Consider the following 19,942-nt stretch of genomic DNA (forward strand, 5'->3'; position numbering starts at 1 on the left):
TTATTAATATTAAAAAACTAAATGATATCAATAAAAAATACTTATTATTTTTTCAAGAAATAAAGCAGACGTCAATGAAAGGAACTCTTAACTTATTTTACATGACTTTTGTTTTCTTCTTATCATGCACATATATATACATATTTCGTGCACATTTACACATTTACTGGTATAAATACTTCTTATAGACATTAACGTTGGATATATTCTTTCCAAAACAATCTATGTAAATTGTAAGGTTTATTAAATGAGAGAGTAATTGCGGAATGATAGAGCGTGAATGATAGACCTATAAAATATAGATTTGATGAAAGCTGAATATCAGAAACGTTTACAAGTTTCATACAATGCATTTTCTTCATATCTCACTTCCGTTTGTATCATATTTCGTTTCCTCTATCATTTGTAGACTATTAATTACTTTCTTCTTAATCATGCACCTTGGGAGGAATGCATAATAAAGCAATGATCGATTTATGTCGTTCAGTATCGTTTACACAGTAATATATAGCTATATTTCGCGCAAGGCAGAAAAGATATGAATATATCTGTAAATATAATACAAGCAGTTGTTCTCAAGCAGTGATCTGAGATGGTGCTAATCCGTATAAGAATTTATCAGGTACTTCGAATACTTGAAATTTTTGGAACGTTTACAAGCACATGGCCGCCAGATTCTACAGCCGGAAAGCGAGAAATTTTCCTTCGAGATCTTGGTTGGACTTTGGCAATTTTGAATGTGTCTGCCTCTTTGCCACCGCTGATTCTTGGTGCATGGTATTCCGAAAATGATGTTATTCGAATGATGAAGGCACTGTCAGAATCAACAGCACTAATGGAAGTATTGCTCAACTTAATTCTATGTAGGATACAAAGATCACGATTACAGGTTTGATTACTTATTATCCTAAATATACTCTGTATACAATATTAAAACCACATGCACATAGACTTGTTACATTAAGATAAACTTTTTTGCAAAAAATATAATGCAATGTAATAGACATATTATGGCAGAGCGCATATAAAGTAAACATTAAGAAAGAATACATAAAATAATCTTACATTTTTTGTTAGTAAAATCTGAAATCTTACAAATAAACTGTACTATTTTTAAAATTAATATAATATATATCCAAATTAATGACAAAATAATTATTTTAATTGCTTAATTAAAATATTTCTTATCCATACAGAAACTTTTAGCACAGATGAGGAAGTTTCTGAAACATTCTGAATTAAATGAGAAGCATATTATACAGAAATATATAAATCGTTACTCGGGCTTCTACGCTTTTGTTGGAATATCCTATATCCTGGCAGCGATCACTTTTTCCTGCGGTCCTTTGTTCTTATCGATAAATCTTCCAATGGAAGCGTGGTATCCGTTTTCTATCGAAACTCCTTACACTAGAGGTATTCTTTACATTCTGCAAGTATTTGCCATCTTGCAAACTGGATTCTGTATCACGGTGGATTTTATGATTGCAATGTTCTTCTGGTATTCCTCTGCAAAACTGGAAATGTTGGAACTGGAATTACAACAAATAACGCACGAAAGTGATGTAAAAACATGTATTCAAAAACATCAAGAAATAATAAGGTGAGAAAATAATTTTTCTTAAATATAAATATTGTCAAACGTTTATTATGTTATTATGCAATCTATTAGTTTCCTATTTTCCATTAATTACATAAAAAGATTTTTCTTAATTATCTGCTATCTCATAATAAAGCATATTATGTATTAGCTTTATAAAATGCAAATTTATGAAATTAACATACTTATTAGCATTGCATACTTATAGAATTAGTTTTAATTAATTAGAACTAAATTTACGTATTTAAAATTTATATTAATATATTTCAATATTTTAAATATGACAATAAAAATCTATTCTCAAGTTCTTAATAATATAGCACAAAAAATGTATAAATTATTGTCAAAATTAATGTTAATATTAGTTTTGTAGATGAAGTTCAATACACGGTTCGATATTTAATTTGTAAATCAAATATTACAATGGCTTCTGCAGTAATTTGTGGAGCTTTTCCGTTGATTCACGTGAGTAATTACAATATTGCCTAACTATTATATTTTTTATTTGTGTTCTTGAAAAATTTAACTACTTTTATATATAAATAATATTTAATTTAAAAAATTTAGGAAAAAATTGCAACATTCTCTTTCATTGTTGCTACATTCTCTGCAATAAATATTAATATTAAATTTTATTATTAATATTAAAGTAATAATTGTAATTATATATTGACTTTCTGTCTCTTTCTCTATCGTTTTTTTACTTTCTCTTTCTTATCTTATGTATTTATATTATGTGTTGCGTGTATTTCGATAATATTCTAATTATAAAACTTATATAAATACTTATTTCTCTATTTCGTATTACGTAGATAATATAAAGCATTACATTAAAAAGCGTAAGATCTAATTTATCTAATATTTTATTATGTCCTATATGCATACATTCGTTGTTTTATAATTTTTGCAAGTGCTATTAAACATTAATTTGATAAATATACATGCAAAACATTAATTATTGTTAAATATTTTAAATATAAATAAATTTAAATAATAATTTAAATAATATGTATATTTATTTAATCTAGAAGCAACCTCTGGCTGTAACAGCACAATTTATTTGTATGGTGTTGGGTGGATGTGAAAGACTTTATATTACGGCTTGGCCGGCAGATGATTTAGCAGAAATTGTAAGTTATTAGCAAATAAAATATTTATTCGTAATAATAATTTCTTGACTTTGTTTTTACTATAAGAAATTACATATTTTTGACAACATTGTTTTTTGATAATAGTTAAAAACTACATTTTCGATTATTTTTAAGCATGCTACAAAAATTACAACATATGTATATATATGTGTGTGTGTGTGTGTGTGTGTGTGTGTGTGTGTGTGTATGCTATAAATATATTATATAAAAATTAAACTTGACAGAATATTTTTCAATTTATATAAAATATTTAAATTGTGTTGAATTGACATTTATCTTTGCATTATTTGATATATACGCAACTAGATTATATTAACAAAATCTGCTTATCTTCATAACATTTAGAGTCAACGAATTGCTTGGTCTGCATATTGTATACCGTGGTTCGAAAAATCTCATGAAACAATCACTAATATATCTATCTTTATGCAAAGAAGCCAGAAACCTCTTTTGATATCTATGGGTGGTTTGTTTCCAGTATTGTCAGTACAATATTATGCTAATGTAAGTTATTTTATATAATATTTTATATATAAAAAAATATTTTTTAACATGTGAAAGTTTACTAACTTCTTCTATTATTAACAATATTTTTCTTAACAATATTTATTTATATATACAAATATATTAAAATATTTATTTATCATATATAATTTTAATTTCTGCATTTTTACAAAAAAGAAACGAGAAAAAGAGAGGAGAGAGAAGTACATTACATTTTAAATTATTTCCCTGTAAAAGCGAAATAATACAATAATACAAATAATCATTTATGAGATAATTTTTTTTTGTCTATATGTATTTTATAAAATATATGTTTTAACTTACAGTTTCTAAAAACGATTTCATCTTATTTTATGACGATGAGAGCTGCAATTGCTGAATAAAACAATCATCTATATAAACGCTACATTTTGTGAAAAATGTAGAAACATTTGGAAAATATATTAATATGATGAAATCAAATTGATATATATATTATATATGTATAACTAAACATATATTATATATATGTATAACTAAAAATATTCTAAACTCTAAACATAATATTATTTTATAATTAAAACTAATTTAAATAGAAATATAATTGTTAACATACTAATACTTATGTAATCATCACATGTGACACATCAATTTCTAAATATATTGTTACGTGCGGGAGTCGCGATATATCAAAAAATCCTCGCGTCGAAACTTTAATTCGTTCACGTGCACACGTAAGAAATAGCAATTAACTTTATAATGATAATAATAAGGAAGAATATAACGAGAGAACATAAAGAAATTACATGTCTTTTTAGCCCAAGAGCTGTCATTGCAAAGACTGTTTATTTACATAGCAACCTTAGCTTATCAGTTTTTTAACTAATCAATATATTGATTGCCGTTGATCGCAGCTGACGGTAAACCAGGCCGTAATAAGATAAATATAATATTAATGTATGTCCGTGTTAGTGTGGTATTTTATTTTATTAAACATATATGTATATACATGTATATACATATATATATATTTTTTATTAAACATATATATTATAATAAATATATAATATCATTTGTAAAGAAACTTTACTTTACAATTTTACAATAATACAATAAATGATAAAACATATATATATATATATATATATATATGTACACGCATACATCCATGTATATATATGTATATATATATATATATATATATATATATATATATGTAGGGTGTGTGCATGTGTGGGCGCGCGCGCGCGCGTGTGTGTGTGTCGTCGGTGTATGTGTGTGTGTGTGTTAAATTTTATAAAGAAATTTTAAATTTTTTACAATATTTAATATTTTTTCCTAAATATATATGTAAATATATATGTCTCACACACCACACACACGCACACACGTACGCACGCACGAAAAAGTCTATAAGAAATGATAAGTTTCATACAAGTGTCAAAAACAAACCAAATTTTGTTGAATAGTAATTACATTTATTAAAAATAAAAAATTTGTTTTAATTGTATTACCTTAAATTGTTTTAGAATTATCACTGCAAGTTAATTCTACTGATGTTCTTTAAACCTTCATACACACTTTTTAGCATTGCTACTACATAAAAAAATAAGTTAATGTTAGCTGAACAACTTTTCCTTTTACTAACAATTCGATACTTAAATAAGGCTATAAGTTCGAAGCTAAACGAAGGAAATAAAAAGGCGATCCATCAGTGTTATTATAAAAAATATAGAGAAAGCAGATTATAGAGTAGAAGCAAAAAACGAATACTATAGATACTTATTGCAATCGAGGGGTTTTTTGCATGCCATATATCCCACGTATTTTAACTTTATTTCCTATGATCGTGAGAGTAGGTACTAGTTAACATGAGAGATCAAACGCTAACCAATGAATAATAAATGCCCTACTGATTGCACCATTCTACCTCCAATTACTATTTTTCTTTCTACACTATTTCCTAGATGCACTTCTTAATGCCTCGTAGTTATTCAGAACATCTTGTACAAAAATTTATATCACAACATGGCACTTATTAATCTGAAGTTTGAACAGCTACTTTATCTTCTTCGAGTGTTTGGGACCATTACCAATACGTGGCCGCCACATCCAAATATTAGAAAAAGCGAGCTCCTTCTCCGTAAATTTTATTACTACTTTATTATCTTTATATTCGTGACGGTATGGATAGGAATGTTTTTAAATACATACAAAAATCGAAACGATGATGTCGGCGAGTTAATGAAGACTATATCTCAATTGACAGCTTCTATGGAAGCTGTCCTCAATTCAATTCTATGCACAATTAAAAGAAAACAGTTACAGGTAATCATATTTATTGAAATTATTTTTTTGATGTACACAAACAATTTTTGAGAACTATATTTTAATAATTATATTTGTAATAACATTTTTGCACTAATTTATAATAATATTTTACACTAAAAATTATTAATTAATATAATTGATTTTAAAGTAAAAAAATAAGCTCATATGAAATAAAAGACTTACAAATGCTAACTATTACTAATAAATAAAGTGTAATATGTAATACAGTTGAATGCAATAAAATTGAAAATTTTATGTAAAAAAATGATTGTGATAAAATATTTCAGAATTGAAAATTTGTAAAATTTGGCAATATTTAAACTTAATCTAACTTTTTTTTTAACATAATTTTAATTATATAATTTTATTATAATTTTGTATTGCATTAAGTTCGAAAATTTTTTAAAATATAATAATAAAAAGAATTATTTTTATTTTCTTTTATTGAACTATATTATGAATTATTTCTAATATGTTTTAGTCTCTGGTGATAAGCATCGAGGAATTTATGAAATTTGCACAAGATCGGGAAATAGTTATTCTGCAAAAATATATAGACCGTTATGCTCCATTTATAACGATTGTAGTCATATCCTTTGGATTAGCAAGCCTTACTGTCATTTGTGCTCCTTTATTTATGCCTCAAGAGTTTCCTTTGAACGTATGGTATCCATTTTCGACGGAATCTCTGTTACGAAAGTTTATTCTTTACATCACGCATATAATTACAACCGCATATACTGGTTGCTGTCTTGATGTGGACATCATGATTGCCCTTTTTTGTTTCTATACAGCAGCCAGACTAGAAATGTTGACTTTGGAAATAGGACAAGCTACAGATGAAATTCATGTCATATCAGCTATCAAAAAACATCAGGAAATAATACAGTAAGATAAAAATAAATTTTAGAGTGAAATAGTTGAGAGACAGAAATTGAATATTTTTTTAGATTTTTCAGAAGATTATGATAGAATAGCATATTAACTATTGTTCTATCTAGAATCCATAAATTTGATTAATACATCAATATATAATCATAGTATATGTATAGAGACTCTGTATTTACATTATATAAAATATATTTTTCTCTCTTACGCAGGAGGAAAAGAGAAAATAAAACAAAATTAGATTAATTACTAATTAATTACCTTATATATTAAATTAATTTCTTTATGAGTGTATACTAAATTTTTTTAGATGTAAGCCATAAAAAATATCTTTTTCTCTTTTATTATTTTTTCATAAATTTTGTAACCTTTATAATATATAATACTGCCGATTTTATTTTTTTTCAATTTGCACATTTTTTTGCATGAGCAGATTTATTTCAAGAACGCAGCGTACTCTTCAATATATACTTTTTAAAACTAACTTTACGATGGCATTTACTGTAATCAGTGGTGGTTTTCCTATATTATATGTAAGTATTTTGTGGTTAAGAGACACGGTAGTGTCTTAGCTAAGTCCCAGCGTAAGCAAAAAAAGATAGACCGTGTCTTTTTACGCGAGTCGATAGTTTAAGATATATCGAGATTATCAGATTTGATATAACCGCTGAACAAATTAAGTTCTAACTGGCTTAACTGATAGCTTGAGTCTGAATTATATAAAGAAAGTGTTTTTATTTTTGCTCTATGTGTATCGTGAACGTCAATATTACGATGCAAAGTCGAAATGTGGAATTTTTTCATTAAGATACGTCGTCGTCATCGACGTTCATTTTTCAATAAACAAGTACATATAAGTTGTACGTTTGATGCATTCTTCGCTGGTGGCGCAAAAAGTTGCACGGTTGGCACATTTAACACAAGATTGCACTAGCGACTAGCAGCGTTTGAGTTCCTTTAATAAGTTTTTTTTCTAAGTTTCTTAATTAAATTTTTTAGGTAAAATACTTTTAAGTTTATATTTTTAATTAACACAAATTTTGTTATTTTTGTAGAATATAATATAGGAAATTAAAACAATTATATTATATAATTTTCTTGCTAAAAGGTTTTAATAAGTTTTTATTTTTACTTAGCACAATTTTTTTTATATCATTAATTTTTGTAGAATATATTTTACACAAAAATTAAAATTTGTGTAAATTAAAATGATTATTTTGTAAATTAAAAAAAAAATAACACGATTTTGGAGATAGATTTTTTACAGTTAACGCACTATTTTGCAAATACATATACAGTTTTTTACCTGGGACTTAGCACTTTTTTTTACATTTTTTTTTTAAGTAATTTTTTATAGATATAAATATACGTAAGTAAATACATAAGTATTAGAAAACTTATAATTTTAGAATTTTTTAATTTGAACACAGCTGCAAAATAGTATTCTGATCCCTCAATTTCTATCTATGGCATTGGGCGCTTTACAACGATTTTTTATTTCCGCATGGGCAGCCGATGATTTGAGGGAAGTCGTAAGTTTTCTAAAAAGTTAATAAGCATGATTTGTATAATAAAACTCTTTCAGGTATATATACATATATTTATACGTATATATATATATATATATATATATATATATATATATATATATATATGTATATGTGAGTGCCTTTGAATACAGCTCATATTCCGAATACAAATCTATTCAAACTTGATTTTGAATTATGTATTATAAGATTTGTGATATATGCAATCTATCATCAACCATCAAAATTACATTGTATTCAAGATCAAGCATAATTGCATAATTAAATTATTTATATGTACCCTTATAATAAAAACAAACGCAAAAGTCGTTATTTCTCAAACTTTTGTTTTTTAAACTTGGCATCTGAGCTACTCATACATATATGTACATATATATATATATATATATATATATATAATGTATAATTTTATATTATACAAAATAAAAAACATAAGATACATAATTTGCAATGTGCTTTTATGTGTAGAGTACACGACTTCCTTGGTCGGTGTACAGTGCTTCATGGATTGATAAAACACGAGAAATGAAAAGTGACATTTTGATAATGCTTCAAAAATGTCAGGAACCGATTTTGATATCTATGGGTAGCTTTTTACCCGCTCTTACTCTACAATATTATGGTGATGTGAGAAACGTTTTCTTTATTTATTTGTACATATTTTAATACATACTTTTATTTAAAAAATATATAATTACTTTATATTTGCGTAATATTTTAATAGATTTATATTGTATATTTATATTGTATATTGTTTACAGTTTGTGACCAAAGTCATGTCATATTTTATGACAATGAGAGTAGTGATTGCTGCATAAATCTTATAGATAAAAATAACTATAAAAGAAAGAAAAGAAAAATGTCAAAATAAATAACATTTAGATTTTAAATTGTGTTACTTTATTTTATTAATAACAAGTTGTACTTTACAACATATTATGTTGCAAAGTACAACTTGTACAACATAATATGTTGTAAAGTACAACTTGTACGTATATACATAATATCATGTATATTCTTCTTTAATTATATAAATTATTTGACACTATTTATATTTTTCTTTAATTTCGTAAACCAAATAATAAACCCATAATATAATTAGTATTACGAATTAAAAAATAATAAATATAAGATTTTTTTAATATTAAGGCTCCCGAGTTGTTGTCGAGAAACTCTAAATTGACAATGGCGACAACCATAACTGCGGTAGAAATAAGAACCTAACCAAATCATTATTGCTCTCTTTTTTTATTTCACATTGTCAGTTTCTTTTTTTCTATTTGGCGTGAAAGTGACGTTTGAAGTGACGTTTTGACAACAAAATTATTCTTGCGTGCCATTTTTAAATAAAAAGGTATTTCAATGAACCTATACTAGATTTAGAATTAAATTAACCCAGAATTTTCAACAATCGATAAGTTTCCACGAAGAAAGACGCCAGCTTCACACACACCAGTTTGATATTTCTAATAGTGCTTTAAGTTTGCAGACGAAAAAATAAATAAAATAATAATCTATAGAGAGAGGTACGTGCTATTAACAAATTATAAAAATTACAGAGCAGACAGTAGAAGCAAACAATGTTAATACGTATTGTAATTATCGAAAGGTTTATGCGTGTGATATATTGCAAGTATTTGAACTGTATTTCTTATGATTATAAAAGTAGGTTCTAGGAATTACATGAGTAATTAAACGCTAGCCATTAAATAATGAATGCGTTATTGACTGTACTACGTTCCGTCTAATTGCTATATTTTTCTCTTTCTACAATATTTTCTTGATGTGATACTTCATGTCTCGTAGTTATTCAGAACATTCTATAAAATTGATGTCACGATATGGCAGTCATTCATCTAAAGTTTCAACATATAGTTCAATTTCTCCGAGTGTTCGGGACCATTACCAACACATTTCCGCCGCATCCAAATGTTGGAAAAAAAGTTCTTTTTTTTCGTAATTTTTATTACTGCTTTACTCTCTTTACATTCTCAACAATGTGGATAGGAATGTTAATAAATGCATACAAAAATAAAAACAATGATGTCGACGAGTTAATGAAGAATGTGTCCCATATGACAGCTTTAATGGAAACTATTCTCAATTCAGTTTTGTGCACACTTAGAAGAAAACAACTACAGGTAATAATATATAATTCTTAAAAAAAACCATTTCTTATATTTGTATTTAATTCTTTTGCTTAATAATTATCTTTTATAAAATAAATATAAAATAAAAATAGATATTTCAATCCAAAAATATTAAATGACAATAAAAGTAATACTGAATAAAGAAATAACTCGTCTAATGTAAAAGCTACATTTTGCGGTAAACATAAAAACAACAAATTTCTTCAATCTTTCCTACAACTTTTTAGTGTTGCTGCTACATAAAAATTAAATTAATGTATAGGACAATTTTTAATTTGCATGGTATTTTGTTTATGGTTCTTACAGGATACTTAAATAGGTGCCTTAAGGATGTATCTGAGCTATCTAAAAATAGTACAAAATTGATGAAACTTTGCGAAACTCTTCCTTTATCTCTAAGTTATGAAAAAAAATTCAATTTGATTCACTAAACCATTAAAAAGTAATTATAATTTTAATTATGGCTGATTTTACAACTATTTTTACGAAGAAACGCGATTTTCTCTAATGTAATAGATAAAAAAGTAAATGGGTAAAAAGTTATGGATAAAGAAATAATTATCATATTAATTATGGCTGATTTTATACGTATTCTTACGGAAAAACGCGATTTCCTCGAATATAATAGGTATGTATATATATACGTATTTATATATGTATATAAAATATATAGTATATATATATATATATATATATATATAAAATATAAAAAATTATGTATATAAAAATGTTCTATATGTATTTTCACTCACAATTTTACCTTTCCATCGATAAGTCTTCATGACATTTGATATCGCAATAGTAGTGTAATTCCAAAAATCTTTACTAACCTACAAGCCAAATGTGTTACGATGTTGCCGCGTTTAACCCATGCAGTGTCAAACATAATATTAATATTTAATAATAAATAATAATTATAGTTATTGTTTAAATAATATATATTTATTTTTTTTAAATATATTTCAATTACTTTTTCTATTTTGCACTAACAAATAATGTTGTTAAATAAATAAGAATTTTATTTTATAAAGTTAAATTCAGAACATTTTTACTGCCAAAAGTTTTATTACAAAAGATTGAAAAAGCGCATGCTAAAGCTAAAAGAATATTGAAAAAGTGGGAAATAATGTTTTAAAAATAAATATATTATATTAACTACCCGCTTGTATCAGTTTTCATTGGATTTACTTATACGTATAGCGTAAATATGCAAGTATTACGGATTTAGAACACTTTTGTCATTGATTGTACCTCAGATACATCCTAAAGTTGCAATCAGACGAAGAAATAAATAAAATAGCAATCTATATGTGCTATTATAAAATTATACAAATTATAGAGCAGAGAGTAGAAGCAAACAACATGTGAATACTTATTGCAATTATCTTAGGGTTTATGCGTGTCATATATCACACGAATAAACCCTTATTTGAACATATTTCTTATAATCATAAAGTAGATACTAGTAATTACATGAGAGATCAAACGCTAGCCATTAAATAATAAATGCGCAATTGATTTTACTGTATTCCGCCTTTTAACTGTCATTTTCGGGAGCGTTCCGTTTGACCACGTCAAGATTGACCACAGCCACTTATATCGACCGATGCCTAAAGTCATCAGCAACGATTAACCAATCAGATAGCCTCATTTTAAACTGGCCAATTGGCGACGTGGTCAATAGACTCCCACCCTCATTTTCTTTTTCTACAATATTTCCCTGATGCGCTGCTACTTTATGCCCCATAGTTATTCAGAACATTCTATTAAATTGACGCCACGATATATATATGGCAATCATTCATCTAAAGTTTCAACAAATACTTTATCTTCTCCGAGTGTTTGGGACCATTACCACCACATTTCCGCCGCATCCAAATGTTGGAAAAAAAAAAATTTTTTTTCGTAATTTTTATTACTGCTTTACTTTCTTTACAATCGCAACAGTGTGGATAGGAATGTTAATACATGCATACAAAAATAGAAACAATGATGTTGACGAGTTAATGAAGAATGTGTCCCATATGACAGCTTTAATGGAATCTATTCTCAATTCAATTTTGTGCACACTTAGAAGGAAACAACTACAGGTAATAATATTTATCGTTGAGAAATATTCTTTTGATGTATGCTAATAATTTTTAATAACTATCTTTTTAGAATAACCTTTTTCTGTATTTATAAAAAATATTAGTGATTAATATAATTAATTTTTCGAATATAAAAACAAGTTAATATAAAATCTTTATAAATGCTAATTAATAGAATGTAATTGAATTCAATAAGATTGGATATATAATAATTTATTATTAAAAATTTTTTACGTAGACAAAAATGATCATTTGAGCAAATATTTTAGATGGGTAAGAAAGAAAATTGCTAATTTATAAAAATTATATCTTTTATAAAAATTATAGTAATATTTATTTATAATTTAATTATTTTATTACAAAAGATTGAAAAAGCGCAAATAAAGCTAAAAGAATGTTGAAAAAGTGCGAAATAATGTTTTAAAAATAAATATATTATAATTTATATATTTATAATTTAAATATAACTAAAAATTTGATTTATATATTTTATGTATTATTTTACTTAACATAAATTAAATTACGGAGATGTAGAAAAATACTGTTAGATTAAAATAAATTTGATATATAAGTATATATGTAATTAAATAGTGATAAATCTTTAGATTAACTTAAACCTTATAGATTATTTTCGTCTTTATTTCATATGATAAGAGGCACATTTCTGAATAATATATACTTTAAATTTTGTGGCACTCTCTCTTGCTTTCTAAAGTATGTGATTTTGAAATATAATAATTTTCCTATTTATTTGTATCATCTGTAATTATATAGTATAGGGGAGACAGCTTAAATGACCTTAACTTTGACATATGTTGTAAAGGTCATGATTATGAGTAACCTTCAAAAGTTTTAATTGTCAAAAGTTTAACTTATTGTTTATTAAAAAATTATGAACAAAAAGAAACTATACAAATTAAATATAATTAATGACATTCAATTTTTACGAAATGTTAAAATCTGTGTGTATTTTTCAAGAGCATGATTTTACATTGAAACTTCCACGCAGTACTGTCAGCTTTGATAGTTTCTACACTAGCAAGTTTTGTTATTTTTATTTATGTGAAAGAGCATGAGGCGAAGCCCCATCCCTCTGTGCACCCTCATCTGAACGTTCTTTCCCAGCATGTATTTTCCAGTATGTCCTGGGAAAGAACGTTTGGGTGAGAATGATAGAGAAACAAGGCTTCCGTCCGCTGTGCCCTCTCACATATGGTAAATATGAATAATAAAACTTGAAAGTGTGTAAACTACTACGGCTGGTTGTATTACGTGGAGGTTCTAATGTAAAATTGATTTTACGATTAAATAAAAAACTACAAATTTTTATATAATATCAAATTATATTTATTCTATTATCAATATAAAAATGTACTGCTAGTGACGTAGTAGCAAATGTAAACAAAAGAAATATGAACACTCAAGTAAGATATGACAAAATGTAAACAAAAATATATAAACACACAAGTAGAATATAACAAAAAGATGATACAATTAAGTACAAAAATTATACAATATAATATTATAAATTTGTATATTTCAGAAACCAAGAGAGAATACCATAAAATTCGAAGTGCGTATTACTGAAGATTATATCCCCTATCATATAAAATAAAGACAAAAATGATTCATAAGATGTAAGTTAATTTAAACATTTATCTAAATTATTTTCCAACTCCTTATCTTTTTTGTCATTGTTGCTTATTGCAACTAGTTCATATAATAATTTTATAAAAATGAATTTATATTAAGTACATTTAAATTTATATTCAATACAATTAAATACATGTATACGCATCTTAAATTAAATATCGTATTATCATAGATAATACGATAAATAGTAACAATGACGCAAATCTAAAAATAAAGAAAACAATTTAATTAATTACATATACATCTATATGCTAGTATATCTATTTCATAAACGTTTACAATTAAAATATAATACACGCAGACTATATTTGCTGTGTGTATGATTTGTTCTTGTTCTTTTCTTCTTTTGTTTTCTTATTTTTATTTTATTCGCTTTTTGATCTTAAAGACTAAAAAACTATTGAAAAGTTTTACAGAACAATCTTTGAAAATAAATCAGCTGCTATTTCAGAAACAAAAAATATTTGGTTTCAAGTATTTTGTGTGAGGCAATATTACATTAACTTTTAAAATAGCATAATAAACTACGTTAAAATAATCTTTTGTACAACCTTAAACTTTACAAAATTGTAAAGTATATAATACTTCTAAACCAAAATCAAGTATTATCTCTCAAAAAGCGAATGACATTTGCGTAGAGCAGAGACTAAGTCAATTTTGATCCATAACAAAATTTCTTTTATACATATTCCAGATTATAATATTGTAAGATTTTAATTTTTTTTATATGTAGATATAACATTATTAAATATTCTTTTTTTTCTTATAGTATATTATTTGTACTTGATAATTTAAACAGAAAGAAAAATATTTTGAAAATAAAATATGATGAAAATTATTAATAATTATTATTGATAATTTTGTACAATGCACACATTACTTATTGAATACAAATTACTTATTTCGATATCTATACAACATTTTTAAAATATGAATCATGAGTGACTTGGTGTCCGCTGACAGAGAATTATAAAAACCTAAATGATTATTTCTAACTCTCGTTAAACTCTCTTATAAATGTTATGTGTTTTAGAATCTGATAATACGCATCGAGGCATTTATGAAATTTTCAAAGGCTCGTGAAAGAGCTATCTTGCAAAAGTATATAAATCGTTATACTACATTTATATTGGCTGTTGCAATAGCCTTCAGTATGGCAGGATTGACTGTCATTTTTGCTCCTTTATTTATGCCTATGGAATTTCCTTTGAACGTATGGTATCCGTTTTCGGTGGATTCATCGTCACGAAAGTTTATCCTCTACATCATGCAGATATTTACAACTATGCACGTTGTTTTCTGTTTGAATGTGGACGTTATGATTACACTTTTCTTTTTATATTCAACAGCCAGACTGGAGATGTTAGCTTTTGAAATAGAGCAAGCTATTGACGAAAAGCATATCATATCATGTATTAAAAAACATCAGGAAATAATAGAGTAAGTAAAATAATAAAAAATTATATATATTTATATATTGTATATATGTATATATATTGTACATAGATTATATATATATATATATACACAGAATGTCCTGGTAAAGGTGGACAATTTCTCGTGGGCATGTAGAGCAGGAAAAATAACGCCATAAATATCTATAATATTTTTATCTGTATACCATTTCTATAGAGATATTTGTCTCTAAAGTTTAAATTTGGGAATCATTCTTCTTAAATAACTTTTATATTACTTTATACATCTTAATAATGTATAAGAACTTTTTTTTATTATTAAGTGAAGATCTTTAAAATAGCGTGATAGATTTTTTTATATTACCTCGGAGAAGCAGAATTAGATCATTTGTAAGCCTTTTAACTTACAAAACTTTAAGGTTGGTGGGCTTTTTTATTTTTAAATTGTTTTTCGATTCTTTACATCTTTCTCTAAGAAAAAGAAAATCTTGTTTCAATTCGTTAAAACTAACTGTTTTCAAGAAAAATCGCATTTAATTGATACAAAGTAAACCTTTATTCGTAATAATTGAATAATAATTTTCAAAATAATACAAAATTACATTGTATTTTCGGTTGAAAAAAATTATTTATTACTGTAAACAAATAAGAAATGCTTCTGAGATATTATGGCGGGTGCAACAGTTATCAATTCATGGTGCACGGAATTACGTTGAAGTCGGGAAATCATTTTAAACATTTTTTTTAATTGTCTAAATTTGTTTTCTTTTAAATAAATTTTAATACACAATGTAATTTTGTATTATTTTGAAAATCATTATTCAATTATTACGAATGAAGGTTTATTTTCTATCGATCATTCTATCGATCCATTTATATAAAGAATATCTGATAATTACGATTTTGTATATTTGCATATATTTTTTTATATATTTAATTATTTTTATTTCTTTTTTTATTACCGTTTTGTCACTTTTTTATTATTTTTCATAAATTTATTAGAAATTTTAATAATGTAACACTTGTAAGTTTATTTTTATACTTGTAAATTTTTTTCGCAGATTTATTTCAAAGATGCAGCAAACACTTCAATATATACTTTTTAAAACTAATTTTACAATGGGATTTACCGTAATCAGCAGTGGTGTTCCCTTGTTATATGTAAGCATTTTATGATACAAAGTAAATCTAAGTAGATGCATAAGTAATAGAAAACTTATAATATTAGAACCTTTAATTTTGAATTACGTACAATTTAAGCTGCAATCTAGTATTCTGATTCCTCAATTTCTATCCATGTCATTGGGTGCTCTACAACGATTTTACATCACCGCATGGGCAGCCGATGATTTAAAGGAAGTCGTAAGTTTTTTAAAAAAGTTAATAAATATGATTTCTATAATAGAACTCTTTCAGGCATATATGTATATACATTTGTATATACATATATACATATATATATATATATATATATATGTATATATAAACTTTGATGGCTCATATGTCAAGTATAAATCCATTCAAACTTGATCTTGAATTATTGGAAAATTTAAGATAATACGATCTATCAACCACCATACTACTTTGTTTTCAAAATCAATCAAATTGCATAATTAAATTATTTATATGTATCCTTATGGTAAAACCGAACGCAAAAATCTTTATTTCTCAAAGTTTTGTTTTTTGAACTTGTACCACTTGGCATCTGAGTCACTTATATGTATATATAATTTTATTATACAAAATAAAAAAAAAATATAAGATACAATAATTTGTAATGTGCTTTTATATATAGAGTACACGACTTCCTTGGTCGACGTATAGTGCATCATGGATTGGTAAAACACGAGAAATGAAAAGTGACGTTTTGATAATGCTTCAAAAATGTCAGCAACCAATTTTGATATCTATGAGTGGTTTATTACCCGCTCTTACTCTAGAATATTATGCCAATGTGAGAAACGTTTTCTTTATTTATTAGTACTTATTTTAATATATACTTTAAGAAAAAAATTATTTTATATTTATAGCGTGATATTTCAAAATATTTATATTATATGTGTTTACAGTTTGTGACCAAAGTCTTATCATATTTTATGACAATAAGAGTAGTGATTGCTGCATCAGTCTAATAGATAAAGATTAGTATAAAAAGAAGAAAAAGAGAAGTCAAATGTTAAAATAAACATATATTTAAATCATAAATTGCGTTTTTTATTTTATTAGTAACAAATTGTATTTTATAACATACTATTTATATTTTTCTTTAATTAAATTTTTTTATTTATATAAACTCTTTAATACTAATTATATTTTTCTTTAATTTGATAAACAAAATAATGAACTCATAAAATAATTAAGGGCTTTTAATCCTTTTGGATATGGCTGTATATCTTAATCTCTGCAGTGAGTTACTAAAGTTTAAAATGTTTAGTATAATATTTTTATATATTAATTGCAAAAATATTGCATTTGTAGAAAATAAAAATCACAAAATCTTTTTTTCATAGATAAAACATTATTTACATAACAATATCTCATTTTAGTGCGTAAAATTAAAATTATTATAATTAAAAATTAAATTTATAATTAAAATTTATAAAAGATAGACTTAACTTTTTTAATATATTTGAATTTTAAAAATATATATAACAGTAATATGTATAAAATAAACATTATACTTTATTAATTTTATTGCCACTTAAATATGTTAAACAAGAAGTTGTTCTGAATAATTCCCCGTAAGATTCAAATGGGGAACATTAATTTAGGAGATATGGAAAATTAAAGTTTGATAATAAAGTTTGTGTACGCTGTAATAATCTGTTATTTGTTTTATTAAAAAAAATCTATTTATGACTTTCTTGCGTAAGCGAAAGAGAAGCAGAATAGGGGCCTCTTCTTGCACCTGAAAAGAACTCTAAGCCAATTAAAACTTCTCTCCAAAAAATAAAACATTACCCGGAATATATATAATATTCAAAAACTATATAATATTTTTAAATGATGGTTTTTTACAAATTGAGGTGGGTTAGATTAAATTGAGATTCGTGGTGAAGGTACACGGAGAGGAATTCCGGACTTTAATTCTCGCACACGCATTCGATAAATAACATTTTTGACAGTAAAAATATTTATTTATTGGAATGAGAAGAAACGAGAAAAAATAATAACCTATATGTGTATAAACATATTTTATTTGCTTTTTTTATCAAAGTAAAACAGAATATTTTGCAAAATAATATTAAATTAATATCAGTTTATTATTCTTAAAGAAAAGCATTAAAATTATCAAACTATTATTTGTTAAATCTTTTCTAATCAATGTCCTTCTGCATTGAGTCTTGCGAGGTATCACACACAATCAGAGCAATAACAAATTTAATCGATATCTAAGCGATAAAATCCATGAGATGTAACTTTTTATGTGTATTTATTCTTAAAAAAAACCATTTCTTATATTTGTATTTAATTTTTTTGCTTAATAATTATCTTTTATAAAATAAATATAAAATAAAAATAGATATTTCAATCCAAAAATATTAAATGACAATAAAAGTAATACTGAATAAAGAAATAACTCGTCTAATGTAAAAGCTACATTTTGCGGTAAACATAAAAACAACAAATTTCTTCAATCTTTCCTACAACTTTTTAGTGTTGCTGCTACATAAAAATTAAATTAATGTATAGGACAATTTTTAATTTGCATGGTATTTTGTTTATGGTTCTTACGGGATACTTAAATAGGTGCCTTAAGGATGTATCTGAGCTATCTAAAAATAGTACAAAATTGATGAAACTTTGCGAAACTCTTTCTTTATCTCTAAGTTATGAAAAAAAATTCAATTTGATTCACTAAACCATTAAAAAGTAATTATAATTTTAATTATGGCTGATTTTACAACTATTTTTACGAAGAAACGCGATTTTCTCTAATGTAATAGATAAAAAAGTAAATGGGTAAAAAGTTATGGATAAAGAAATAATTATCATATTAATTATGGCTGATTTTATACGTATTCTTACGGAAAAACGCGATTTCCTCGAATATAATAGGTATGTATATATATACGTATTTATATATGTATATAAAATATATAGTATATATATATATATATATATATATATATATATATATAAAATATAAAAAATTATGTATATAAAAATGTTCTATATGTATTTTCACTCACAATTTTACCTTTCCATCGATAAGTCTTCATGACATTTGACATCGCAATAGTAGTGTAATTCCAAAAATCTTTACTAACCTACAAGCCAAATGTGTTACGATGTTGCCGCGTTTAACCCATGCAGTGTCAAACATAATATTAATATTTAATAATAAATAATAATTATAGTTATTGTTTAAATAATATATATTTATTTTTTTTTAATATATTTCAATTACTTTTTCTATTTTGCACTAACAAATAATGTTGTTAAATAAATAAGAATTTTATTTTATAAAGTTAAATTCAGAGCATTTTTACTGCCAAAAGTTTTATTACAAAAGATTGAAAAAGCGCATGCTAAAGCTAAAAGAATATTGAAAAAGTGGGAAATAATGTTTTAAAAATAAATATATTATATTAACTACCCGCTTGTATCAGTTTTCATTGGATTTACTTATA

The 19,942-nt window shown here is 25.1% G+C and overlaps 2 protein-coding genes across 2 annotated transcripts; both read left to right on the forward strand.

Annotated features, from left to right (window-relative positions):
• The first annotated feature begins 569 nt into the window (after nucleotides 1–569).
• Nucleotides 570–8,818, forward strand: LOC140676280 (uncharacterized). The gene is made up of 13 exons (XM_072911171.1): nucleotides 570–889; nucleotides 1,197–1,603; nucleotides 1,966–2,065; nucleotides 2,629–2,730; nucleotides 3,097–3,255; nucleotides 3,582–3,623; nucleotides 4,207–4,210; nucleotides 5,225–5,562; nucleotides 6,047–6,453; nucleotides 6,887–6,986; nucleotides 7,884–7,985; nucleotides 8,469–8,627; nucleotides 8,762–8,818. Exons 1-13 carry the CDS (start codon nucleotides 593–595, stop codon nucleotides 8,816–8,818), a joined length of 2,274 nt encoding a protein of 757 aa, XP_072767272.1. The 5' UTR covers nucleotides 570–592.
• A 2,934-nt stretch (nucleotides 8,819–11,752) lies between these two features.
• Nucleotides 11,753–17,477, forward strand: LOC140662794 (uncharacterized). The gene is made up of 6 exons (XM_072886429.1): nucleotides 11,753–12,240; nucleotides 14,927–15,333; nucleotides 16,370–16,469; nucleotides 16,569–16,670; nucleotides 17,104–17,262; nucleotides 17,378–17,477. The coding sequence occupies exons 1-6, from the start codon at nucleotides 11,941–11,943 to the stop codon at nucleotides 17,438–17,440; spliced, it is 1,131 nt and encodes a 376-aa protein (XP_072742530.1). The 5' UTR covers nucleotides 11,753–11,940; the 3' UTR covers nucleotides 17,441–17,477.
• Nucleotides 17,478–19,942: the final 2,465 nt, after the last annotated feature.

Source organism: Anoplolepis gracilipes, chromosome 2 (genome assembly GCF_047496725.1).
Source record: "Anoplolepis gracilipes chromosome 2, ASM4749672v1, whole genome shotgun sequence".
Lineage (NCBI taxonomy): Eukaryota > Metazoa > Arthropoda > Insecta > Hymenoptera > Formicidae > Anoplolepis > Anoplolepis gracilipes.

Excerpts from the sequence above, each read along its gene's own strand:
- LOC140676280 (XM_072911171.1), top strand. The coding sequence starts at position 593 with ATGGTGCTAATCCGTATAAGAATTTATCAGGTACTTCGAATACTTGAA. Across the intron at positions 3,256-3,581 it reads CAGTACAATATTATGCTAAT|TTTCTAAAAACGATTTCATC; the intron begins GTAAGTTATTTT and ends TTTAACTTACAG. Across the intron at positions 6,987-7,883 it reads GTGGTTTTCCTATATTATAT|CTGCAAAATAGTATTCTGAT; the intron begins GTAAGTATTTTG and ends ATTTGAACACAG.
- LOC140662794 (XM_072886429.1), top strand. The coding sequence starts at position 11,941 with ATGGCAATCATTCATCTAAAGTTTCAACAAATACTTTATCTTCTCCGA. Across the intron at positions 12,241-14,926 it reads TTAGAAGGAAACAACTACAG|AATCTGATAATACGCATCGA; the intron begins GTAATAATATTT and ends TATGTGTTTTAG. Across the intron at positions 15,334-16,369 it reads AAACATCAGGAAATAATAGA|ATTTATTTCAAAGATGCAGC; the intron begins GTAAGTAAAATA and ends TTTTTTTCGCAG.